At 35.3% G+C, this 27,975-nt stretch overlaps 1 protein-coding gene across 6 annotated transcripts in view; it reads right to left on the bottom strand.

Moving 5' to 3' along the window:
- RNF13 (ring finger protein 13) overlaps positions 1-27,975 on the bottom strand; it is a 151,801-nt gene that overhangs the window by 60,523 nt on the left and 63,303 nt on the right. For 4 of the 6 annotated variants that reach the window (XM_054681163.2, XM_001142115.7, XM_009446678.5 and 1 more), the window contains exon 5: positions 6,087-6,174. In XM_054681163.2, the coding sequence (XP_054537138.1) occupies positions 6,087-6,174 (88 nt within the window). Of the gene's footprint in view, positions 1-6,076; positions 6,175-27,975 lie in introns of all 6 variants that reach the window. The other 2 variants (XM_054681164.2, XM_063807270.1) reach the window with 1 other exon arrangement.

Raw genomic sequence — 27,975 nt, 5'->3', positions numbered from 1 at the left:
TATAAGCCAGAGAATATAAGAAAAGACAACTTCACAACAATCTAAAAAGTAATACCACACATCTCTGGCTTTCCAGACTGAAAGGCTGACAGGGGTTGAGAAAGGGAATAGGGTAGGAAAGCTGGTTTCTATTTCCTTGTAAGCCTGGCGCTCATGGCAAAGTTTTGTGTTTGATTGGTATCTTAAGATATTTGACTCTTCTACCCATATTCAAAACCAAAATCAAATGCCACCCAAAAAGAATTTCGTCAAAATTACCCATTACTCAGGAATAGAAAGAAAAACAATCCTCTTAATGTTGCTAATAGAAAAAGCAGCCTCATTATTAGCTGTCAGTTAGTTTAACACATTTGGCTTTAGAGAAGGCCCATTTGTTTTCTTTTTATAGTTTTCAAAATAACTTTGTTCTGCATTTTAAAAACAATGCATATTCATTATGCATTTAAAAGGGGGGGAGGCAAGTAAAGAAAAAGAAAACAAAACAAAACCATAATCTTTCCCATCCAAGGACAAATGTTTTATTTAAAGTAATAAGCAGTTCTGTAAGTTGTGACAAATACATACAATTATAACCACAACTACAGTTGGATATAGAATGTTCCATCACCCACCAAAATTCCCTCATACAGTCAACCCCTACCCCCTAAACTTACAAATTACTGATCTATTTTGCTGTTATTGTTTTCATCCTTATAAAGACAAGGTTTAAAATCTTGATATCCTTGGTAGAGTAAGTTTTTTTCACTTCTAGATTGTTTTATGCAAATATAAACGTTCAACTCTCACACATTCTCTCTCTCTCACACACACACACACGCACACACGCGCACACATACACACCAGAAAAAAACATGTAAGCCCCAAAGAGGGAAGAAACAAAAAATATTAGTCAAGAAATATTTAATCACTATTTTTATATCAACGTGATCAATAAAATTTTATTTTTTATATCAATGGGATCATATAATTTTTAAAGTGTAAGCTTTTTTCTACACAATGATACAGCTCAGATATCCTGTTATGTCAATAAATACAGATCTACCTCATCATTTATTTTTATTTTTATTTTTTTAGAGACAGAGTCTCGCTATGTTGCTCAGGATGCAGTGCAGTGGCTATTCACAGATGGCACCATTGTGTACTACAGCCTGTAACTCCTGGGCTCAAGTGCCCCTCCTGTCTCAGCCTCCCAAGTAGCTGGGGCTACAGGCATTATTGCATTTTTTTTAATAGATGCAGAGGTATTGTTATAGGACTATATTTTTTTTATATTTGGGAGATATTTTCTATTTTGCTAAGATATTTTCTCTACCACATATGAGTTTAAAGCTTATTTTATTTGATACTTAAAACTTGGAATTGTATGATGCTTTCTTCTTTCATGAAGATACTATGACAAACTCAAGGAATAACTTTTGGTTTGTAACTACTGGCTAATAATATTGGAAGTAACCTAGCTTCTTTGAATTATGACATCTAAAGAGATGTAGAAAGCTCCTTTAATAAAATGATTAAGAAAAAGGGAGAAAATATTGTAAGCAAATATGAGTAGCCATCTTGAAAATGGCAACATTATCTACTGAAAACAAAACTAAATATGTTTTACTTCACAAAATACTTTTAAAACACTCTATTTTGATCTGTAAAACAACTCTGTGAAGTACATATCGACAAAGATAGATTACAATTTGAATGATCCAGCCCCAAACTCTCCAGATTCGTATATCCAATTGTCCATTCAATATCTCCATTTGATTGCCTAATACATGTTTCAAACAAAGTTTCTCAACTGAACTCTGAATGTCTCTTTTCTCTCAGTCGATCAACTCTATTTCTCATCTCTGTAAACAGCATAGCCATTCACTTAGTTTCTCAGACTAAACATCTTGGAATCATCCTTGACTCCTCCCTTTCCCTTACTCCCTATACCAAATCCTGTCAGCTTCAAAATATAGCCATATTCCTACCACTTCTCATGACTTTAACTACTAATACTCCAAACCACCATTACTCTTGCCTGGCTGCTGCAGCAGCTTTCTAAATGTTCTCTCTGTTGGCACTTTTGCTCACCTTTCACCTTCAGTGTTCTCTCCAAAGAACAGCAAAGTGCTCCTTTTATGAAATATGTCATATTGCCTTACACAGCTGTTTAAAACTTATTTTTTTTAATTTATTCATTCATTCATTCAATCATTTGGAGACGGAGTCTTGCTCTGTTGCCCAGGCTGGAGTGCAGTGGCACGATCTCGGCTCACTGCACCCTCCGCCTCCCAGGTTCAAGTGATTCTTGTGGTTCAGCCTCTTGAGTAGCTGGGACTACAGGCATGCACGCCACCACACCTGGCTAATTTTTTATATATTTAGTAGAGATGGGGTTTCACAATGTTGCCAAGGTTGGTCTTGAACTCCTAAGCTCAGGCAATCCTCCCGCCTTGGCCTCCCAAAGTGCTAGGATTACAGGCCTGAGCCACTGCGCCCAGCCTAAAACTTATTTAGAATAAATTCCAAAGTCCTTATCATGGCTGACAAGGCCCATCATATTTGACCCCTGGCTCCTTCTCTAACCTTATCCCCCAACTCCCTCCCTTGTTCACCACTCTAGCCATTGTGGCTTTATGCCACACTTTGGAAACACCAAGCATGATTTATCTTTGAATTGTTGTACTTGTTGTTCCGTCTCCTTGGAATACCCTCCTTCAGAAATCTGCATGACTCAGCCTCTAACTTTAGATCAGTGCTCAAATTGCAATGCCTCACAGAAGCTTTCTCTGACCACCCTATCTAAAATAGCTGCCTTCCTTTCATCTCTGTCATTCTATATCCCCTTATGCTGATATTTTTCTTCATAGCATTTATCACTACTTGACATTATAGCACATCTATTTGATTATGTGTTCATTTCTTCTCTCCTACTCTAGAATGCAATAAAATGATAATAATCACAATAATAATATCTGAACAATCATTAAATGATTGCTAAGAACCAGGAAGTCTTCTAGACGCTTAACAGGCCTTAATTCATTCAATCTTCATAGCAACTAAATAACTTAGGTACTATTATTATCCTAATTTCACAGATCAGAAAAACTGAAGCATGTAGATATTAGGTAATATACCCAAGGTCATACAGTTACTAGGTGGTAAAGCTGGGATTCAAACCCTAACAAGCAGTACCCCGAAAGTACTCTCTTAAGTACTGCACTCTACTACCTCAATGAAAGATATGAAGGCAGAGCCTCTGACTGCATCATTACTTGCTATAGTCACAGTGCCTAAAACAGTGCAGAGTAGGCTGTCAAAATGCATTTGTTGAAGAAAGAAATCAAAGAAAAAAAGGAAAAAAAAAATGACCCAGAGATATTAACAACTTGACCTGGTTATACAGTTAGATATTTGCACAGTCTGGACTCAAACTGGAGGCTTCTGACTCCTTATCTAGGCTCCTCTCACTCTGCCATTGCATGGGTTTTCTCATATACCTTCTCTCATAAGGTTTTCACAAATTTGTCAGGTCAAATAATTATTAAAATTATTCACACTATTATAGATGAAAATAATGTGCTTATAAAGATTAAGTAACTTTCCTGAGGGCGCAGGTATCTGGTTCACATAACAACTAGCCTGGCTTAGAATAAACACATATTTCCTGGTTCTGAAGTTGGTGTCCTTCCTACCACTTTCTGCTGTCTCCTAAAGATAAAGAATGTTATTGGCTCACTGAATTAATCCATTCTGTTCCTGGCTGAAATAAAAATTGGTATATTCCTTACGTGAAGTGTCAACAGGAAGGGGCTTTTACAACTTCCTTTTGTTTCCAGGCGTTAGTATCTCTGCTTGGTATAAGATACCAGTATTCCTAGGAAAGGCCTTGAAAAGAGGGACAGATACAAGCCTCTTCTGATAAATCTATGCTTTTCTTACCTCTACCAAGTAATAGCAAAGATGAAAATGGTAAAGATCTTTACAACATTCGTCTCTGTACATATAAAACGTTTAAACACATGCGCAAAGATGGAGCAAAATATCATAGAAAACAATCTAAGCAACAAAGTCAAGAACCAAAATTCTGAGCAGTCTTTGAATAACAACTCAGTTGAAACATTTCCATGGCAACAGCAGGCTTATATGGTTGTGTGCTACTTTTAATATTGAACATATTTTCTTTAGGAGCTGACATGATTATCACAAAAAGGTTTTACAGTATTACAAAGAAAAAATAAGTGATAAAGGGAACTGACAATTTCAGCCTGCAAAATTTTTACTGAAAACATGTCAAAAGAGTAAATAGTTTACAAATAATAATCAATTTGTTCAATCCAAAACATATTCAGCCCTTGAGAAGGTCCTGAAGGTTTGCTAAATCCTGGGCTTGGGCCTTTAGCAAAACACACAAAGACTAAGTAACTTGCCCAAAGTTATACAACTGATACAAGTAGGATTTGATTTCGAATTCAGGCCTATCCATTTCCAGACTACGCATGCTTTCCATTTTGCCAGTAAATGTATACAGATCACAAAAGTTACTGACCATGGGATGTATCAACTGGGATAATTTTTTTTAAGAGGGAAATAGTTAAAGGAGAAGTAAAATGTGTCAAATTGGCAGTACTAACATTACCAGTTTATTTGATAAGTAAACTCACTTAAGTAAGTCCTGTAATTCCCATGTAGTAGCTGTCAAACTATTTCTGAAATGCTAAAACTTCTTATGGGTACTTAATGGATTCTACAGTCATGAAGATTTAATTAGCTAGGAGGTTAAAATAATAATTTAAAATATAAAGAAATTAACTAAGAAATGTATTAATAAATTTTACTTTTTACATATTATAATTTTGCCTCACTCTATTAGGGTTAAGAAGGACAAAAATGCCCAGGCGCGGTGGCCCACGAATGTAATCCCAGCACTTTGGGAGGCTGAGGTGGGCGGATCACCTGAGGTCGGGAGTTCAAGACCAACCTGACCAACATGGAGAAACTCCATCTCTACTTAAAATACAAAATTAGCCAGGCGTGGTGGCAGGTGCCTGTCATCCCAGCTATTCAGGAGGCTGAGGCAGGAGAATCGCTTGAACCCAGGAGGCAGAGGTTGCGGTGAGCCAAGATCGCACCATTGCACTCCAGCCCGGGCAACAAGAGTGAAACTCCATCTCAAAAAAAAAAAAAAAAAAGAAGAAGGGCAAAAACAAAAACAACAGAAAACACTGTCATAGGCTAAAAGAAGACTTTTTGGTTAAGGAATATAAAATATTTCCTTTTCAGGATGCAGTTATTTAAACTCCTAAATACATTCCAGTGTTTTCTATCAGTCTATAGCTTTATGTCTATACTTTGCTCTACCCTGAAAATATGAATCAATAGGACTTAATAACAAAATATATTATGGTTATGCACTCAAAAGAATAAAATAAATTCTAATCATGAGTGTTGACAGTAAATCATCTTAGTATCAATTAGAAAGGTTTTGATAAAACCCCATAGTGCCCTGAGTAATAGAAACTACATTGAGGCATACAGCTTAAAAGTCAGTGTCTTATTACAGCCAGTTATGCCACTAAGATTGGCTCGTTTTTCCCTACAAGCTAATAATTAGTAGAGAGTAAAGAAAGACATTCCCATCTGAAATGAAAAACTATGAACATACCAATGTATGACGAAGGGCTAATAACCAACTGGTATAAGGAAGCACAAGTATGTGGCTTTGGAATTCCAGCAGATTATAGCAGCTACTTAGTATATGTGCATACCCTAAAATAATGCTGTGAATCTCTAAATAAATTACAAAACACCCTCTATGGCATTCTTAACTCAGCATGTTTATCCCTATTAAAGCTGTTTCCCCCATTTTGGTTTTTAACAAAATATCAATAAATAAAACATACATGTTTTAAAAAAAACTGTTCAGAAAAGAAAGTCATTTTCATCTCTACTATGAATAAAATCATCCAGAGTTAAGAATGAGGGATTATCTGATAGAGAAGAAATTTTGCTTTTTAAAAAGAAAATGAGAGAAGGAAAATCCTGTTAATTTTTAGTTACAAATGATCTGTCAAACAGGAGAGAAGAAAAGTGATACCTGTACTTACTGTCGTTGGATCCCATGCTAATGAGGTCATCAGAATCAACATTGTGAACTATGGCTGCCTTGTATCCTGCTCTCTGTGCATTTAAAACCTGCAAAGCAAAAAAAAAAAAAATCATGTTATAAGGAAGACAGTGGTTTGTCACAGTGTCCCTCAACTCTATAAATCAGCAAGTCTATACTATATACCTAGGACTAGATTATGAACATGCATAGAAATAAATCTCAGGTATGCTCTTGAGACATATAGATGTTTTACAATTGATTATAAAAACTTACTGAAGTATAAAAGATGAGGATACAAGCTAAAACATTAAAAGGACTCAAAGCATTAATCTGTTTTGCTCTAAAGAGGTAGAAACTTGCTGTAATCAGGCTTAGGAGTTACCAGACCTTGAGCATTCTAATTCCCACCTCTGCCATGAATTAGTGGGATGAACTTGAGCAAATTACTTCTTTTGTAACCCTCAGTTTCCTAACCTCTGAAATGAGAATGACAATATTCTTGTCATATGTAAAATAATATTTTAAAAATGCTTAATACCATGCCTAACACACAGAAATGAGTCAGATAAAACCAATTCATATCACTAGCTTGATCATCCAAAATATTCTGTAAAATTCCTTTACAAAGCTTTTTAAAAACTTAAAAATACCTGCAGGCTGAAGTTGCTTACTCTGGTTCTATCTAGCTATTTGATCTTTCCTAAAGCTAGCCTCCAAAACAGTAACCTTTGTACCATAAGAATATAGTTGGATGTGTGGCAGAATTTTTTTACATGAAAGATCTGGAAAGTGTCAAAACATGTTATTACGTCTCACTTTAAAAATAATATTCTGTTATAAGTAAAAATAAACCCAGACCTAAACTACTTATTGTATGACCTTTAGACTATTAGCAAAAATGAAGGATCAGATAGATCATTATTTGCATATTGGTTGAATAAAATAAAAATTAGGAGGGCAAACACATATATACATAGTTTTGAATACTTGAAATACTTTTGAGTATATATAGTTCTGGATACTAATGATAGTAAGAAACTCTTGAAATACATTACCTTATGAGCATTCCACAATGGTATGTCTCAGAGTGTTTGAGTGTTAAGTGTTTTTAAGAAACAGGCATATTAATTTTTTAGAAGAATTTCCAAGTCTAATATTAGTTCTGTTTTAGTTATCAGCATTATAATGATTCAACACTCTGCTATAATTCAATAAAATAAAATCTGAGTCATGTTCCAAAGGGCCAGGGAAAGCCCAAAGAGTCAAGTTCCCAAATGTAAAAAGGATGTGCAATTATTCAGACTGGATCTGAAAGCTAGGTAAGAGAAATGAGGTCTACATATTCAATCCCAGTCAGGTCAGTTGACTTGGCACAGAGAAAAATTCTCTTCTACATTATTCTTGACTTCTCTAAAACTATCCCACCAATTCAAGTTAGATTTCTGAAAGAGACAACAGTGTGGATAAATCAGAATAATATTATCCTATTACTAAAAAAATCTAAATCTGTAGGAGATATGACTGCCCCAAGAAATTAATACTTTGTTTATCTTATAGCCTCCATAGCACCTATGAAATAGCCTGACACAGGGTAGGCCAGTATTAAATATTACTTGAATCAATCAAACGTACTTTTTAAATGTGCTTAAATTAATAGCTCATATTATAACATTATAAACACAGGAGATAAAATCAGGCAGAAAGTGATTTTTTAAAAAACTAATTAAAATAATATAAATTGTTTGTTGGCACAGGACTTACTGCTCTACTGTAGGAATGGCAAGAAATCACCAGTCAACAAAACTGTGACAAGTATGTTTTAGAGTTGTGCAAAGAAAGGTCAATAATCAAAAAAGTAAGTTTAGCATTTTTGCATATGAGTACATGTTTTATTTTTAGGTGGATTTTGTTATCCAACTATGAATGTTGAGAAAATGCCAGTCCCCCACACCCTCTTCCCCTTAGATATCACTACTTTCCAAAGGGAGGAAAAAAATAATCTCTTAAGAATGTAGTCTATAAACTTTGATTATTTGTTACATACATTAACTTATTATTTCTGCATTATATTACCATGGCAGTACAGACTTCACTTGGCTTTTATTTAAACAAAAGTATACTCAGTTGGGGTTACTATTAGTTTATCTGATGCTTTCATGACCATTTTAACTTTTCCCTAAAAGCTAACCAAGGAACTGAGGAGAAATGTTTCTTTCCACACCCAAAAAGTAACTGTTGCCAAAGACACAATTTAAGAAATATAATAGACCAATATCAAAAGCTGTTTCCTGCTAATACAAAACTTAAGTTTTAAATTTCTTTTTAAAGCCAACCAAAGCACATAGTCATTGAAATTACATAATTTAACTTTTTTCCCTGAATAAAAATGTGTGTGAAGGCAAACATGCAACATGTTAGAACACAGAGAAAAGTGGTCTCAGAAAGCACAACGAGTAAAAACTGTGGCTGAATTCAGCAAGTAGTTTGCTGAGCTTACATAATGAATAAGATAACTGTATCCATACCAGGCACAATGTGGAACTTGAGGATCAATCAGAAAGTCATTATCCTTAAGGAAATTTCAGTACTCATGGGTAGCCAAACAGGTCAGTTGCTTTCTTGACCCTGTGTAGAACTGGCTTTGTCTTCTGAATGCCTATCAGTACTTCAAATTCCATCATCTCCACGAAGCTTGCCCTGTCCTGTACCCCTATGCCACATGTACCTATATTAATTGCTCCCTGCTTAGAGTATTTATATTAATCTATTTATATTTTTCTTCAAGATCTTATATAGTGTCTTATACTTACACATATACATGTCATATCCCAGGGGTCCCCAACCTTTTTGGTACCAGGCACTACTTTTGTGGAAGACAACTTTTCCACCGGGGGAATAGTTTCAGAATGAAACTGTTCCACCTCAGATCATCAGGCATTAGTTAGATTCTCGTAAGAAGTGTGCAACCTAGGTCCCTTGCATGCACAGTTCACAATAGGGTTCACGCTCCTACGAGAATCTAATGCACCACTGATCTGACAGGAGGCAGAGTTCAGGCAGTAATGCTTGCCGGCCCACCGCTCACCTCCTGCCACGCGGCCCATTTCCTAACAGGTACGGGACCACGGCTGGGGGCTTGGGGACCCCTGTACTATCCCAATTCCCCAACAGGTCTCCAGGGGGTCCTTAAATCTGCGGTTGTCTACATATAAACTTTTCTGGAGAGAAGAGACAAAGTAATAATCTTTCAAGAGGCTTTCTCACTCTCAAATTATTAAGAATCATCTATATACATGAATGGATTTATAACAGTCCACCATGTTTAACTAAATCTAGCCATTAGGCTTTTAAAACTGTACCAAGCAACTTAGGAGAAATATGTCTTTCACACATCCAAAATGCACTTGTTTCTATAAATACACTACAAAATTATATCAATATCAAAAGCTGTTCTCTGTTAACATAATAATAAAACTCCTAAAATAGAAACCTTAGGAAACCACTAAAATGGGAAGAAATTCTGTAGGCATAAGTGTGATCTCCAAAAAATAGATGCATGTTTTCAAAAATGTAGCAAGTATGAAGGCTTTCCCAAGGTTTTTGTTGTTGTTTTTATTGATTTTTAAAATAAAGAAATGAAATTAAATCAAAGAACACATTAACATATGGACTAACAGGCTTATGAATACAAACAAGGAAAATACATCCATGTTTATGAACTATAAAACTCATGTGTCAGTCAAATTAAATTACATTTTCAACTAAGCAGCAGCTGGTATTTTTAAGAACACATGAGGCAGAAATAAATGTTAAATCATTTAGTAAGCATTTGCAAAGTTTCCCATTCATAAAATGCAACCTCAAACACATGGTGTCAGACGGAAGCAAAGAACTTAAAGATTCATGAAACAAAGCATGCACAGTGAACAAATCTAAATCCAAAACAGCCACCAAAACTGAAAACTACATTATAAAGCCTTCTAAATTGTATTGGCAATCTGCCTTTTTATGGAGACTGATCAGAGCTATTAGCCCAAATTGTGGTAAATGCACTGAGTATTTTACATCCAATAAACAAATTACATGCAACTAAATTATATAGACCAGGTGGCACCTAACCAAGAGGTTTAAAGAAATAATGGAACTGTTGGCTTGTTATTATAAATAGCCAGTCTGTCAGAAGATAGCAGACTGCTAATAGAAAAGTCTTCAATAAGATAGGTTCTAAAAGGAACCCTGGGAACAACACAATAATTCATCTTATTTCTAGCCTGAACAAATTTATAATACTGACACTAATAAAACATGCCTTATAATAGAGATGATTATGCTTTTGAGATGATCATGAATAGAGACCTTTTAAAAAGAAACCTCTGTGTGCTAGTGCTTTATACATGTTATCTCTAATATTCAATACAACTCCACAATGTAGATATTCTTTTCTATAGTTTAGAAATGAGGAAAGATGGGTAAGTGTAACTACCCTAAGGTCACACTTAGGCAGAGCTGAGATTTAAACACTGCTTTGTCAGGTTAGATAGAGAAGCATGGGGTTGCCCAATGGATCAGGATCATTAACCTTATGTAACATTTTACAAATGTCTAGAAAGAGGAATTGAACTGAGAAAGCATCAAGATGCAGATAACATTAATCTTAAAATCTTGTGGGCAAAATAAAACCTATAAACAAAACAACACAAGCCAAGACGAAATGTGTTAAAATATTGTGGGAAGAGCTGATAGAAACTTAGAGGGAAAAAGGCTGTGGGATGAAATACCTATGACAGATTTTATAAGACTTGAATTACACCTCAATAAAAACAGGAAATTCTGGTTAACAGTGGGAAAAGGTGGGGATATTTTTTCATATGGGAAGAAGAGAGCTACAACAGGGCAAATGGTATGTTAAAAGACACATTTAAAACAAAACAAAACAAAAAACATAGTGACTTGACTTAAAGAAGAGTGTTACTGAAAGGCAGAATGGCAGATTAGTTAAAAGTACAGACCCTGGGAACTAGACTACCTGGGCTCAAATCCTACTTCTATTAGACATGCAAGTGATTTAATGTCTACATTACTAGTATTACAATATACACATTTATTATTGTTTAATCTGAGGATTAAATAATTTAATATATGAAAAACACTTAAAACAGTGCTTAAACATTACCTGGCACATACTAAGAGTTATGTTTATTGCCATTGCTACTAGTGTTTATTGTTGGACAGTCAGAAGTGAGAAGAGAGAGAAAAAAAAGGACAGACTGTGCAGTACCCTGAAGGCTCTTTAGAAAAGTAGACTTGTGGTCTCCTCAGTCAAGAGTTCACAGTAGGCACTTGAATAAGGGGTTGACATGGCTAAAACACTGCTTTGGAACAATCTGGTAATGATTACATTGACTTGGAAAGGAGAGACTGAAGATTTAGAAGCTTTTATGACAATGCAGGATGACAGCAATGACGTTAAAGAATACTATCTCTTACACTTCATAACCAATTTTTGAACTTAGGGAACTTGGAGAATGCCTTTGGCCAAAATAGGAAAGCTGAGAAACTTTGTTTTGATAGGAAAGTAGCAGAGACTGGCTTTAAACATACTAAATTTGAGAGGTAGCAAGTTTTCCTAGGTAGGTAGAACACAACAGGTTAGAACTTAAGACAAAAATGTTCAGGCCGGGCGCGATAGCTCATGCCTGTAATCCCAGGACTTTGGGAGGCTGAGGCGGGCAGATCACGAGGTCAGGAGTTCGAGACCAGTCTGGCCAAGAAATTCGGGACTAGTCTGGCCAACATGGTGAAATCCCATCTCTACTAAAAATACAAAAATCAGCTGGGCACAGTGGTGCACGCCTGTAGTCCTAGCTACTCAGGAGGTTGAGGCAGGAGAATTGCTTGAACCCGGAAGTCAGAGGTTGCAGTGAGCCGAGATCGTACCACTACACTCCAGCCTGGGCGACAGAGCGAGACTCCATCTCAAAAAAAAAAAAAAAAAAAAAAAAAATTGTCAGATTTTCAGCAAGTTAATCTATTTATTCATTCAATAAATATTTGGGGCCAGGTGCAGTGGCTCACGCCTTTAATCCCAGCACTTTGGGAGGCTGAGTCGGGCAGATCACGAGGTCAAGAGATAAAGACCATCCTGGCCAACAAGGTGAAACCCCGTCTCTACTAAAAATACAAAAATTAGCTGGGCATGGTGGCACACGCCTGTAGTCCTAGTTACTTGGGAGGTTGAGGCAGGAGAATCGTTTGAACACAGGAGGTGGAGGTTGCAGTGAGCCGAGATCACGCCACTGCACTACAGCCTGGGCAACAGAGCGAGACTCCGACACACACACACACACACACACACACACACACACGCACACTCAAATTCAGATTTTCAGCACATTAATCTATTCATTCAATAAATATCTGGGGCCAGGTGCAGTGGCTCACGCCTGTAATCCCAGCACTTTGGGAGGCTGAGTCGGGGGGATCATGAGGTCAAGAGATAAAGACCATCCTGGCCAACATGGTGAAACCCCATCTCTACTAAAAGTACAAAAATTGGCTGGGCGTGGTGGCACACACCTGTAGTCCCAGCTACTCGGGAGGGTGAGGCAGGAGAATCGCTTGAACCCAGGAGGCGGAGGTTGCAATGAGCTGAGATCGCGCCACTGGACCTCGGCCTGGGTGACAGAGCAAGACTCCATCTCAAAAAAAGACAAATCTGGCTACCTCGTTGTTTAAAACAAACTTCTAATAAAATGCAATCTATTCACATTGTTACATTTCCTATAATCTTCAATCCTCTTTAACTTCTATATATGAACGAAGTTAAGTGTACTTCATTGTTTCTCTGGGAAGAGATGTTGCAAATAAGCAGACATGTGTATATGTCCAGGCTACACACCTGCAAGAATGGTAAAAATGTAAGAGAGGTGACTTTCCCTGGTGAACAATAACCTTGAAAAGAATCCAGTTATTATATTAGACAGGAGTCTGGATATTCATGTAAAATGATACATACTTAGAACTAGAACATTATTTACTTGAAATACAAATCTGCATTTCAAGTTCTAAAACTTTTATCTGAATTATAGTGCTGTTTTGCACGAAGAGTAATTTATAATGTTTGAAGAACAGAGAAAAGGCAAGCCCAAAAGCAGGACTACTTCAGACAGACAGAGGATATTCCAGCAACAGCATACATTCATTTCCTGCAAATGCCCAGTGTTTCTGAGAACATCTGTCTTCAGATAATGGGCAAAAGATATCTGATGATAAATAGTAGCTTTTACAAATATACTCTCTTCTAATTTTAATAACATAAATTTTAGTTCACTATTTCAACATTTTTATAAGTACAAATAGATCATTTATTTTAATTGGGAAGTTAAAAGAGGATATACTGAAATATGTCAAACAGAGTAATGCATGCAGAATAAAAATATATGTGAGGTAGAGGAAAATTTCAGTGACAAGTCATAATTTTATTACTAAAACAAGTAAACTAATAAGAATAGAAGTAGAAAAAAGTAATAAATACTGGGAAAATTCATCTACCATGGTTTAGGAATAAATATAAAAATACACCTCTCTCAAGGTGTATTTTAAGTGCTTACTCACTAGGAAGAGAATGACTAAATTTTCTTGAATTCCAATTTACTCATGATGTCTTCAGTAGCTTTAAAGCGTCTTTCTTTTCTTTTTGCTCCCAATCAACTTTCATGTTCAAGTATGAACTTGGCTTCATATTATTTTAAAATATCTTCTGTTAATAGTGTTACTTACAAAACTCTTACAATTAACATTCTATTTGCTGGTAAAAGACTGAATGCTTTCTCCTTAGTAACAGCAACAAAATGAAGATATTCACTCTTACTGCTTCTATTCAACATTGTACTGAAGCTCTTAGCCAATGCAATAAGGTGGTGGGAGTAGGGCAAAGGGAGAGGAGAGAAGAGAGAGTGTGTAAAAGTGCATATGGATGAAGAAATGAAAAACTAAAACAGTCTTTATCTGCAGTTCACATAATCATCTACTTAAATGAATCTGCAAAAAGACTTCTAGAAGACAGGGCATGGTGGCTCATGCCTGTAATCCCAGCACTTTGGGAGGCTGAGACAGTAGGATTGTTTGATTCCAGGAATTGAAGACCAGCCTGGCAATGTAAAGAGACCCCATCTCTACAAAAAATTTAAAAATAAGCTGGGTGTGATGGCACACGCCTGTAGTCCCAGCTACTCAGGAGGCTGAGGTGGGAGGATCACCTGAGCCCTGGAGATCAACATCTGTTGTTGGATGGAACATTCTATAGATATCTGTTTGGTCTAGATGATTTATACTGTTGCTCAAGTCTTGTGTTTCCTTACTGATTTTCTGACTAGCTGTTCTATTCATTATTGAAATTGGGGCATTGCAGTCTCCAACTATCATTGTTGAACTGTGTGACAGGGCAGCACTGAGTTCCATGTAAAGTCCTCTAGTCACTGTGCTCTCGCTACCCCTAGTGCACAGACTCTGCATTGCGTGGTTGCTGCCGGGAAGCGGGCGGGGAATGAAGAAGGGTGGTGTCAGCGATTCAAGTCTGTCTCTCCTGTCCTCTTCGACGTCCCTGGATAACTTTAAAAGTACTGAAATCACACAAAGTATATTCTCCAATCATAGTGGAATGAAATTAAAGATTAACATCAGAAGGAAATTTGGGAAATTCACAAATATTTCAAAATTAAATAACACACTCCTAATCAATGGGTCAAAAAATCACAAAGGAAATTTTACAATACTTTGAGATGAATGAAAGCAAAAACAAAACATACCAAAACTTATTTGGATACTACTAACACTACACATTTGAAAAAATCATATCCTTTCATGATAAAAGTACTCAACGAACAGAAATAGAAGTGAACTCAACCTGATAAAGAGCATCTATGAGAAATCACAGCTAACATCATACTTCAGGTTAAAAGACTTAATGCCTTCTCTCTAGGATCAGAAAGACAAGAATTCCACTCTTGGCCCTTCTATTTAGTATTGTACAGGCAGTTCTAGCCAGGAAAATTAGGCAAGAAATTGAAATAAAATGCTTCCAGATTGGAAAAGAAGAAGTAAAACTATATGTATGTGCAAATGATATCTCGATCAATCAATCAATCAATCATATGAAAGAATCCACAAATAAACTACTAAAACTAATAAACCAGTTTAGCAATGTGACAGGATACAAGATCAATATACATAAATCCACTGTTTCTCTATACACTTGCAATGAACAATCCAAAATAAAATTAAGAGAAAAAAATCCATGTTCATAGATTGGAAGAATCAATATTGTTAAAATGCCCACACTACCCAAAGCAATCTACAGATTCAATGCAATCTCTATCAAAACCAATGACATTCTTCACAGAAATAGAGAAAAACAATTGTAAAATTTATATGAAACCACAAAAGACCAAGAAGAGACAAAGGTATCCTCAGCAAAAAGAACAAAACTGAAGGAATCACATTATCTGACTTCAAATTATACTACACAGCTATAGTAACCAAAACAGCATGATGCTGGCATAAAAAGATACACAGAACAATGGAACAGAATAGAAAACACAGAAACAAATCCACACACCTACAGTGAACTCATTTTTGACAATAATGTCAAGAACATACACTGGGGAAAAGACAGTCTCTTCAATGAAAGGCGCTGAGAAAACTGGAGGTACATATCCAGAAGAATGAAACTAGACCCCTATTTCTTGCCATATAAAAATATCAAACCAAAATGGATGAAATACTTAAATTTAACATCTCAAATTATGAAATTACTACAAGAAAACATTGGGGAAAATCTCCAGGACATTTGTCTGGGCAAAAATTTCTTGAGTAATACCCCATAAGCACAGGCAACCAAAGCAAAAGGGACAAATGGACTCACATCAAGATAAAAGCCTTGCACGCAGCAAAGGAAACAATCAACAAAGTAAAGAGACAACCTACAGACTAGTAGAAAATATCTGCAAACTACCCATCTGAAAAGGAATCAATAACCAGAATATATAAGGAGTTCAAACAATGCTATAGGAAAAAAGTCTGATAATCCAATTAATAAATGGGCAAAAGATTTGAATAGACATTTCTCAAAAGAAGACATAGAAATGGGAAATAGGCAAATAAAAATGTGCTCAACATCACTGATCATCAGAGAAATGCAAGTCAAAACTATAATGAGATATCATCTCACCCCAGTTGAAATGCTTTTATCCAAAAAAAACAGGCAACAAGAAATGCTGGAGAGTATGTGGAGAAAAGGGAACCCTGTACACGGTTGGTAGGAATGTAAATTAGCACAATCACTATGGAGAATGGCTTGGAGATTCCTCAAAAAAACTAAAAATAGAGCTGCCATATGATCCAGCAACCTCAGTGCTGGGTATATTCCCCAAAGAAAGAAAATCACTATATGAAAGAGATACCCAAGCTCCCATGTTTGTTGCAGCACTGTTCACAATAGCCAAGACTTGGAAACAACCTAAGTGTCCATCCACAGGTGAATGAATAAAGAAAATGTGGTACTTAGCCACAATGGAGTACTATTCAGCCATTAGAAAAAATGAGATCCTGTCATTTGCAACATGAATGAAACTGAAAGCCACTATGTTAAGTGAAATGAGCCAGGCACAGAAAGACAAACATCACATGTTCTCACTTATTTGTGGGATCTAAAAATCAAAACAATTGAACTCATGGAGATAAGAGAGTAGTGTAGTGGGGGGAGATGGGGATGGTTAATGGGTACAAAAAAAAACCACACACACACACACAGAATAAGTAAGACCTAGTACTTGATAGCACAACAGGGTTACTATAGTTAATAATTTAATTGTACATTCTAAAGGAACTAAAAAGTAAAACTGAATTGTATGTAACACAAAGGATAAATGCTCGAGGTCATAGATACTCCATTTTCTATGATGTGATTATTATACATTACATGTTTGTATCAAAAAATGTCATGTATCCTATAAATACATACACCTACTATGTACCCACAAAAATTTTAAATAAAAAACTAAAAAAAAATGTAGATGGGTTCCCTTTAGGTCTTTGGCTAAATATAAGAATGGCATATGCATGCATACAGTGAGACCTTATAAGCCTGGACAAACAAGCTCACTAGGGAAAAAAAAACAATTACTGGAAAAAAGATTAACAATTTCCAGAATTCAAACAGGGTCAGGAAGAGTTCAAGCTCTGACCAGCCAGAGAGAGGAGACTTCCTTGAATACTAGATAATTCAGAGGACACCCTAGAAGGGTTATACCTTATTAGTACAGCTAAAATAGTAGTGCTACAGTAAAGGCAACTCTTCATCAACTTAACAAACTTTAAAAACAAGCCTGAAAATAACCAAGCTCATCTGCAAGTAACTTACTGCCAGCCACAACAAAATTAAAAGGTCTTTAAAGACCAAGACATATGACAATACAACACTATGTCCAACATCTAATCAAAAGTTACTAGACATGCACTATTCACAACAAAGATACGGAATTGACCCAAATGCCCATCAATCATAGACTAGATAAAGCAAATGTGGTACATATACACCATGGAATACTATGCAGCCATAAAAAGGAACGAGATCATGTCCTTTGCAGGGACATGAATGGAGCTGGATGCCATTATCCTTGGCAAACTAACGCAGAAACAGAAAACCAAACACCACGTGTTCTCACTTATAAGTGGGAGCTAAACAATGAGAACACATGGACACAGGGTGGAGAACATACACTGGTACTTCTCAGGGAGGGTCGGGGGAGAGAGAGCATCAGAAGAATAGCTAATGGATGCTGGGCTTAATTATTGGGTGATGGGTTGATCTGTGCAGCAAACCACCATGGCACACGTTTACCTATGTACCAAACCTGCACGTCCTGTACATGTACCCCAGAACTTAAAAAATGAAAGTTGAAAAAAAAAAATGGTAGACACGCCAAGAAGCAAGAAAATGTGACCCATAACCATGAGAAAAACCATTCAACAGAAACAGACCCAGAAATTACATGGATATGGAATTATGAATAGCAGACAAGGATTTTAAAACAGCTATAAATTATAATTTATTATTATAAGAATACATTTACATGTAATATAAAGACATAAAATTATAAATTACGTTCAAGGATTTGAAGGAGAATATAAACATAAGGCTCAGAGAAATGGATGATACATACACACACACACACACACACACACACATTTTAAAGATCCAAGTGAAACTTCTAGATAAAAGAGATACAATATGAAAAGTTCACTAGGTGGGCTTAAAAGATTATAGACATTGTAGAATAAAGGATCAGCAAATGTGAAGACAAAGGAATAGAAATTATTAAACTGAAACACAGAAATGCACAAAGTAGGAAAAAAAGAATCAAGAGCTGTTGTAGATTAAAGGAGACATGACAACTAAGCTGAATATGTTTAGTCTGGGATTCATGATTGGATCCTGAAATGGTTAAAAAGAAAACAACTATAAGAGATATTTTGGACACAATTAGGAAATTTAAACATGTAGTTTATATTATTAGATAATATTTATCAATATTAAATTTCTTAAGTGTGGTAACTACATGTAGGAGAATGCTGCTGTTGTACAGACAGAGAATGTATAAGACATAAAATATGGGGCTTATTTTAAAACTGTTTAAGAAAAAACACTTGGTAGTTACTAACAATGGATTAACTTCAGAAGTATACCTGTATTTTCATCTTTGTTATAACATGAACCACAAGCTTTTGTCTTGAGGGCATTATTTTTTAAATATCCAGCTGAGTACTGTGACAACCTGATACATTTTAATCAGGCCAGCTTCACATACTTAACTTTAAATAGATTAATTTTCAACTACCATGGCTCATTAAAAACATGATATAAATATGGACTAATTTCATCATGGTCTCAAATTGAAAATAAAAACAAAATCATCCTGCACTTAGTAAAGATAAGTGCATAGCACAATACTAGTAAGCAAAATTTGTGAAAATTCATGTTTCAGAGTATTACTTTAAAAATTAACAAAAGATCTGTTTTCATGCTTCTTGGTATAAACATTAATTACTAGAAAACTAAGCCTGTTTTCACCTTGAAAAACAGAGATCTGACAAAATAACATTTAGAGCATTTTAAGTACCAGGCTTTAATGTTCCTTAAGAACAATCTTTTTTGTTTATGTATATCTCAAGCCTAGAAAAATATCTCTCATATAAATAGCTGTTTAAAGTAAACTGCAACTAAGGTAACTGATTATCCAGCCCTATCCAGCAATATATAAGTCAAAAAAATAAAATTTCCTCGTATCTGTTGGTTAGTTCCTTCCCACCCCCTCCCCCACCCACCCTCCACGAAAGCACACAGGAAATTTTACTTTAGTCATTTTGGATAAAAATTTTTGTGATATGTTGCATTTTCCCCACCTTTTCACCAAATGTGACTTGACCTTTTCCAGTTACTCGGGATCATCATGAACATGCTTCAACAGACTATAGTTTTTCTCCTTAATGTTAAGTGTCATATGTTACTTCCTCTCTCTGTGCTTACCACTGGTACTCTACTAATAGTTATTCTGGACTTCCTCCATCCGTATATCCTTCTCTGTGGCAGAGAAAAAAAAAGAACTAAACCCGATAAGAATTCTATTCTTTAAAAAAAATTAAGTGCATAAGAATTCTGAGAAAAACTGCCAGGAAAAGTACATGGTTTTAACGCTGAAGCTTAGCAACATTCATAATGGTGGTACAAAGGCATGTTTCCTTCTCTTCTCTGAGGCTATGTTCTGGGAAAGTTGACCTTTTGCTAAGTGGCATATTACCACCGTACATGTTAAGCTTAGAGGTAAGCTGAATTTATTTATTTCATTAGAAAACATTTTTGGTAGGGCTAGTAAAATCTTGTGTTATACAAAAAGCCATACTTACTTGTTTCAAGTACAGTATACCAAAAAACAGAAGCCAAAACGCTTGGAACTTAAATTATTAAAGATCTTATGTTGGCCGGGTGCAGTAGCTCACACCTGTAATCCCAACACTTTGGAAGGCCGAGGTGGGTGGATCACTTGAGGTCAGGGGTTCGAGGCCAGCCTGGACAACGTGGTGAAACCCCATCTCTACTAAAAATATGAAAATTAGCCAGGCGTGGTGGCGGGTGCCTGTAATATCAGCTACTCAGGAGGCTAGGGCAGGAGAATCATTTGAACCTGGAAGGTGGAGGTTGCAGTGAGCTGCGAGCAAGCCACTGTATTCCAGCCTGGGCAACAGAGCAAGACTCCATCTCAAAAAAAAACAAAGATCTTTTGTTATTTTTTCCAATGGCATCATTTTAAAGTCAATCTATGGCATATGGACAAGCAATTTTAAATACTGGGAGACACAATTTACTACTAAAATTACAAATAAAAAGCAATTTTTGAACTTAGAAGTGCTTAGGCAAAAAGCATACTTCTTAGTGTCCCTGCCAGTTTTCACTGCTACACAGAAAAGATTGGCCTAAATCTGCATTTTTCAAACTATAGGTCATGATCCATTACCAGGCAGTAAAGTCATTTAGTGAACCCAAGTGAATTTTATTTTTTAATAAAAAGAAATTTCATATATCAAGTTATTATCGTATAGGTAGTATAGGTAAGTACTATTCCATGAAATTTTATTGTCAGACTGTGTGCTGTATACAAACTAGGGAACAAGTAAAAATAAACTTCTTACTGTGGGTGGGTTGCAGTCAAAAAAGTTTGAAACTCACTCATATAGATAGTTTTTAATATTCCATAGGTTGTTGGCAATCAGAAAAAAGACTGATGCCTTTCAACATGATTGTTCCATGTTGCAACAATCATGTTCTGCAACATCCCATCAAAAAATCAAAGTCATTAGCTTATAGGTCTTTGAATGTGGCTATTTCCAGTATTATGAAGCTTAATACTGTAGCTGGAACATGATTAGTACTAAAGATAATAAAATGAATAACATAAAATTAAAATTAATTTAAAAGTTAAATTACATTCGTCTTTTTTTCCCAGTGACATTAAGAAAATCTGAATAACCTTTATGTGTAGTTATGCTTGCTATAAGTTAAAACTTGTAAGTTATGCTTAAGTTAAAACTGCTTTAAAAAAATCTTTACTTTGTAATGAACCACACCAGTTAAAATAAACTATACTAGTTAAAAGCTGCCTAAATATTTGTCAGAATTGCAATTTAAATCTAAAAAAGCTATTCATAAATATTCTCTAGTTACCTATGTATATTAAAGTAGATATTTAAAATAAAGGATCTGATCTAAGTTCATATTTTTTAGACACTGATAGGATTCATATTCCAATCAAATCTTAATGATTTCTCATCCTAACATAGCAGAGGCCCCATTTCAGCCCACCCACCACTGAAAATAAAGGCTTTAGAATAACTTTCTGTGCAACAAGAGGATAACTTTCTGTACTTAAAATCAGCTTACTAGGAATTTCACAAGTAACACAGGAACTTCCATTGCACTTGAAAAGTAACTGTGATGGAGCAATTACAGTAAGAATTTTGATGTTCAGCGCCACCCAGCGACAGATCTCTGAGTATACTCCTCCATTACTGCCTGTTAATTGTTTCTGGTATTGTAGGCACTGTACTAAAAGCTCAGTACACAGAACTGCATAAAACATAAGCTCTACTCCCAAGAATCTGAAATTAGAAAAGACATATCCATGGGTTTTTTAGGTTAGGATCAGGCTAGAGGTAATGAAAACAGTATAATGTAGCAAAAAGAAAGAATTAGAAAATACACAGTATTGCTAGAATTTGTTCTGGCCTTACAAAGAGACTTTCCCATTGCAAGCTATTATAAACACAAGATAAAAAATGAGTAACTTTAATGAGCAGTCACTTTATGGTATACTTAACATCACTTTATTTAAAACATTTGAAATCAATGTAAAATTAGTGCAAATATAGAGCTTTCTCATTATGAAGATCAGCTCATTTAATATAATCTGTAGATGGAATAAAATCTTGAAGATAAAGAATTACCAGGCCAGATGCAATGGTTCACATCTGTAATCTCAGCACTTTGGAAGGCCAAGGTAAAAGGATCACTTGAGCCCAGGAGTTTGAGACCAGTCTGAGCAACATAACAAGACCCCCTCTCAACAAAACAAAACAAATTAGCCAGGCATGGTGGAGTGTGCATATAGTCCTAGCTTCTTGGGAGGCTGAGGTGGAAGGATCGCCTGAGCCCAGGAGGTCAAGGCTGCAGTGAGCCATGTTCATGCCACTGCACTCCAGCCCAGGCAACAGTATAAGACCCTGTCTCAAAAAAAAAAAAAAAAAAAAAAAAAAAAAATTACCTGATAACAAGGTCTTTAATGAAGTCTGATTAAAGTGATACATTAGAAAGTAACAGGTCTCTGTTAAACTAAGTATTGAGTACACAGAAATTCATTTTACTATTATTTAAATTGCACATATACACATTATGGATACTTTTACTGTGTCTTCCATCTTTCAAAACACAAAAAGGTGAAAAGTCAAAACGAAAAAGAAAACAGCATAATACAGATACTGGATGGTTCTGGAGCCTGGCCTCTTCAAACTATCTAGTTATAAATTGGGTTTTTGCAGTTCTAGAAATGTGACACAACTAGACCTTCACTTTAATGTCTACCTTCTAAAGATTCCCTAAAGAAAACACACTCTAACTCTGCTTCTAAATCTTTCCAAGTGCAAAATGGAAAAGTTCTCTGGAGAACTGATTTTCTCTTCCTTCAGCATAGCCACAAAGGAACAGTAAATTAACCATCAGCCTGGACACAAAATACCCTTTCTCCCCACCCAGATGTCTAATAGAGGAGAAAAAGTACTTATTCTATAAGGGAAGAAAATGAAATAAATTAATGAGAGACATAGAGAATAGAGATAATTCTCAAAACCTAGCTATGATCATCTTTTTGAGTCCAAAGAAATAAGAAGAAATTAAGAAGTAGAATCTCTTTCTCAAGTGATCAAAACAATGCAGATGAGAATGAAGCAATAGATCTGAGGATTCAGATTGTGAATGTAAATCATTAATTTTATCTATTGGATAAAAATTCCTGGGAACTTTGCAGTATCGAATAATCAATTATTGAAATAAGATCCAGAATTATAGCAAGCAATCCTGCCAATATTACATTCCATTTCAACATTGTTCTTTCCTGCACATTATTTTAGGACTACTGCAGGCCATGTTGAGAAGAGCTACTCCTCAGAAGAGAGTATCAGGCTCTTATGACATTTTAACTCTCATTAATATTATAGTTCAGTGACAAAAACTATCTTTCTCTCTTTCTTTCGATCCCATCTTTCCTCCTTACCTAGACATCGTTCATTTATAGTATATCTGAGTAATCTGAATATCTTGATTTTAATACATTTTATTGCTTGAGTCCAAAATAAAGCAGTAAGTCTCTTGAAAAGTATATGGTCTAGCATTCTGATGTCTGTGATTAAAGGATACCTATGTAAAAATTCTGAAGCAAAAGAATGTTTGGGGAATAGATACATAAATAAAGTTACTGGCATTACACTGCTTCATTAGATTAGAATAAAGCACATGTAAATTAATATTTTTCAGCTTTTTTCTTTCATGAAAGATTACCTTCCTGGTAAAAGAAGGGAATTTTGCTTTGTTATTTTAATATTGAATAAATTTGTGTATAAAGAAACCTAATCATGAAAATGCAAGTATATTTACCAATTAAAGGGTGGAAGAAATTAATGAATGAACAAATGAATGAATGAATTAGCAGCACAAAGCTGTTTGATTGCACTATATATGGACAGAACTGTTTCCATCCATCGAATATCCTTGAATATGCTCCTTTAGTGGAATCTTTTAAACATGATTCTGAAGTAGATTAATAACAAATGTTATACATCACTTTATAGAAATATATACATTATGAAAAATTAAATGATATTAAATGACTTTCAGGTAATTTGCAGAGTTTAATTTCTACTTAAGGTCGTATCTACTCGCTTACTACTACTGAAATAGTAGTGCAGAGTATGTTCTGGGGACAAGTAATGTGTTTGCCTGAAGGCCTGAAAGGGGATAATGTAATGAAAGGTAAGTCTAGAAAGGAAAACTAGAGGGCTACTTTCTGAGATAACAAAAAAATCACCAAAAAAAAAAAAAAAAAAAAAAAGACAGAAAGAAAAAGAGTTATTATGATATGATCAAATAATCCCAAAAATGTTTATGGTAATTTAAAAAAATTCTATAAACATTGAGAACTAGAGAAAAATATCTGTGGGATAAATAAATATCTAGGCTTAGAAATAATGCCAAAAGCATTAAGTGAAATGAATATGAAGCAAATGGAAAGTTCCAGTGATACTGTTTAGGCTCTAATCTATTCACATTTTATTATAAGCCCTTAAGGTTTTTAAAGTAAATCACTTTGCAAATATTTATTATTCATCTACCAATGCCATATAATGCATTAGGCACTAGCACTACAGAATCTAAAACATGATTTTTTTCTCTCACAGAGAGAAACAGAGACTGATGTGGGATTAAATAGTATATAAAAGATACGGGCCGGGTGTGGTGGCTCACGCCTGTAATCCCTGCACTTTGAGAGGCCGAGGCGGGTGGATCACCTGAGGCCAGGAGTTCAAGACTAGCCTGGCCAACATGATGAAATCCCATCTCTACTAAAAACACAAAAAATTAGTTGGGCATGGTGGCACACACCTGTAATCCCAGCTACTCAGGAGGCTGAGGCAAGAGAATTGCTTGAACCCGGGAGGCAGAGGTTGCAGTGAGCCAAGACCGTGCTACTGCACTCCAGCCTGGGCAACAAGAGCAAAACTCCATCTCAAAAAAAAAAAAAAAAAAAGATATGATGACTTCTACCTTGAAGAAAATCAGGAAAGGTTTCAGACAGGACACAGTTTATCTCAGATTTAAAATAAAGTCAGATTGGCCAGACAGACAAGTAGAAGGAGGACATGCCAGATGGAGGACATGACAGAAACTAAGACAGAGTGGGAGAGACTGCTCAGCACATATGGGGACTTGTAAATTCTTACAAGGTGGGAGGAGTGGCAAAGTAGAGATGAGACTTGAGAGAGAGGCAGAAGTCAGGTAAAGTATCCCAGTTAAGTTTTGTATCTATATCCCAGTTAAGTTTTATAAAAGCCACATTACAGCAGAAAATAGCTCTGAAGAGACCCAACATATTCCTTATCATCTACAATCCAAATGTACCTCCATTCATGCCCACAAAAAAGGGGGTGTGGGAAGGGAGAATAATATCTAAGTCCTTTCAGTCTTGGTAACTGGCCTAGATGGCTTTGCAGCTGCATTTTTCAAAAATACTCATTCACACATAAGATAGAATAAGATTCAGCACACACTGCTGAATAAAGTGCATATGTTGCACCATTTCTGTTTACCAGCCTTTCCTAAAGTCCAGCTAAAATACAGTAAATTGGCTACTCAAAGAAATTGGTGACTTACCATTATACCCAAGTAATGAAAGCATCTGGTACTGAAATGACAATGGACAGATTTTTTTATAACTTGTCTTTATTCAGTTATATACACAGAAAATTGTATAGCTCTGAAAGTTCAATGTTAAGTGATTACTTTAATGGCCTTTCAATTAGTAGGTATTTTTACAGATTTTTTTTTTAAAGTCGTATTTCTCACTGGGATGCCAATTCAAGCCTTTTGAGAAATATCTCCCTCAAAATGCTTCAAAGTCAATTTTCTAATTAAAAGATTTAATACAGCCTTAATTTATTTGCCAAAGTGCCAACAATGTTTTTTAATCTCAAATGCTCACCAAAAACTAACATTTCCAAACAATTATATTTTGTCACAGTAAAGAACAGCATCATACAAAGACAAAATAGCACTGTTTCGCTTTTCCTCTAAAGAGCTGTATTTTTCAGAGGATACAGTTTTTGTAAAACAGTGTAAGTGATTACTTTTAGAATAAGTACCTGACATGTAATCAATAGTTCTTCTTACTGGCTTTTCGGATATTCTACATATTCAAACATTCATTCTGAGCATGGGTTTTGCTGCATCTCCTCAAGGTAAGACAGATTAAAAGGTTCATATGTGCTTCTCTCAACAGAAGATAAAAAATTAAAACAATGGCTCTCTTTATTTGGAAAGCAATTCCCTTTCCTCCAGGAATTGTTAATTGCATTTCTGCTGCCTTCGTGGCTATCTTTGAGTCACAAATCACTTGGGATGGTTTGTATGAAGAAAATATGCCATTTTAAAAATTATAACATACATTCCACTTATTCATTTCCTTTTAAAGAAGTAAGAAAAGTGTAGGTTTCTTTAATCTGTTTAAAACAAAACTAAAAGAGTTGTAAAAATCCTGAAATACTCACCAACATTAATCATCTGGAATAACTCGATAAATTTTTATTCCTTGTTTCTTTTCTCTTTGTGGTCTACAACAAAGAGTTCCTTTCTCCAAGGAAAATTTTAAAAGATAGAGCCAATTCTCCTTTGTCTGAGATAATTTGTATGTCACTTTGGATAAGAGGCATGCCAAAATATAACCCTGCACTACCATCAATTGTAGTATTATGTATGGAGTTGAATTAAGTTTTCCTCAGTACTCAGTCCTAGTAAGCTATGTAATAAATAAGGAAATATATCATTTTTCTAACTATCTTAAGTCAATGCATCATACAAAATTGTGGATATACATGAATGAACCACTATTGATTATCTATAAGAGATATATATTAACACTGATGACTGAATTCCACAACACACAATATAAAACTGTATATAACCATTTTGGAAGCTCATTAAATGCAGTCAGAGATTTCTGATATGAAAATTACAGCTAATAAGGCTAACAGCTTATCCATCAGTAACCACTCTAGAAAGGAAATCTTCTTTAGGGTGCGATTCCAGTTGTTTTTCCAGTACCCATAATGACTTTATCCTTACCCAGTCACACTACCTTGATAGGTGATCCATAATTCTTACTATTACAAATTTATGAAACATACTTTCCACAATGGCATGACTAAACTGTCTTTATAAGCCAAGTCAGAAATTTTACATCAGCTGACACTGAGTTGCTATATCACATGTGACTTACCAGACAATTTAATTTCTGAAAAGTCAGGAATTTTGCCATCTTTACCCTTATTCTATTTAATTCTAATGGTAAAAAGCATAAAACATCAACAGCTAAGACCCACTGCCTCCTTCCTGTGTGCAAGGTGCTGTTTGGTAGGCATTTAACATTGATTAGTTCATTTGATCCTCCCAACAATCCTATCATATAGGGAACATTATAATTCTTATTTTACAGATAAGGAAATTGAGGCACACAGAGGTAAAATAACTTGTCCAAGATCATACTGCTAGTAAATAATAAAGATGAGATTGAAATGTATACAGTCTGTTTCCAGACCTTGATTATAATCATTGTGTCTCCCCTATAAACTGATGTTCCAGAAATTTATACAACTCTGACAAAGACAGAAATCATTAGGAATGACATAAGTAAGGAATCTTTAGCCTTAAATGGCCAGAATATACTCCACTGTATATTTGTGGAGGAAAAAATAACCAAGTTAAAGAACATGTACAACAGACTAGACCCTTATTCATAAAAACTGTGCCTACATGGTAAAGTACAATGAGAATTTTTTTAACATTTCCCTGTCTAACATTAGAATGGCTCAACTGAAAACTTCTTCCATGTTTTTCATATGTACATGTTTTTCAAGAATATATTAGACACATAAGCAAAAGGCTATTACATAGCTTCATTTAATAAGTCTTTATTGATTACCACATACTATAATACAAATTGGATACATAAATA

Source organism: Pan troglodytes, chromosome 2, assembly GCF_028858775.2.
Source record: "Pan troglodytes isolate AG18354 chromosome 2, NHGRI_mPanTro3-v2.0_pri, whole genome shotgun sequence".
Taxonomy (NCBI): Eukaryota; Metazoa; Chordata; class Mammalia; order Primates; family Hominidae; genus Pan; species Pan troglodytes.
The sequence above is the reverse complement of the archived record's forward strand: the minus strand, read 5'-3'. Positions and strand labels throughout refer to the sequence as shown.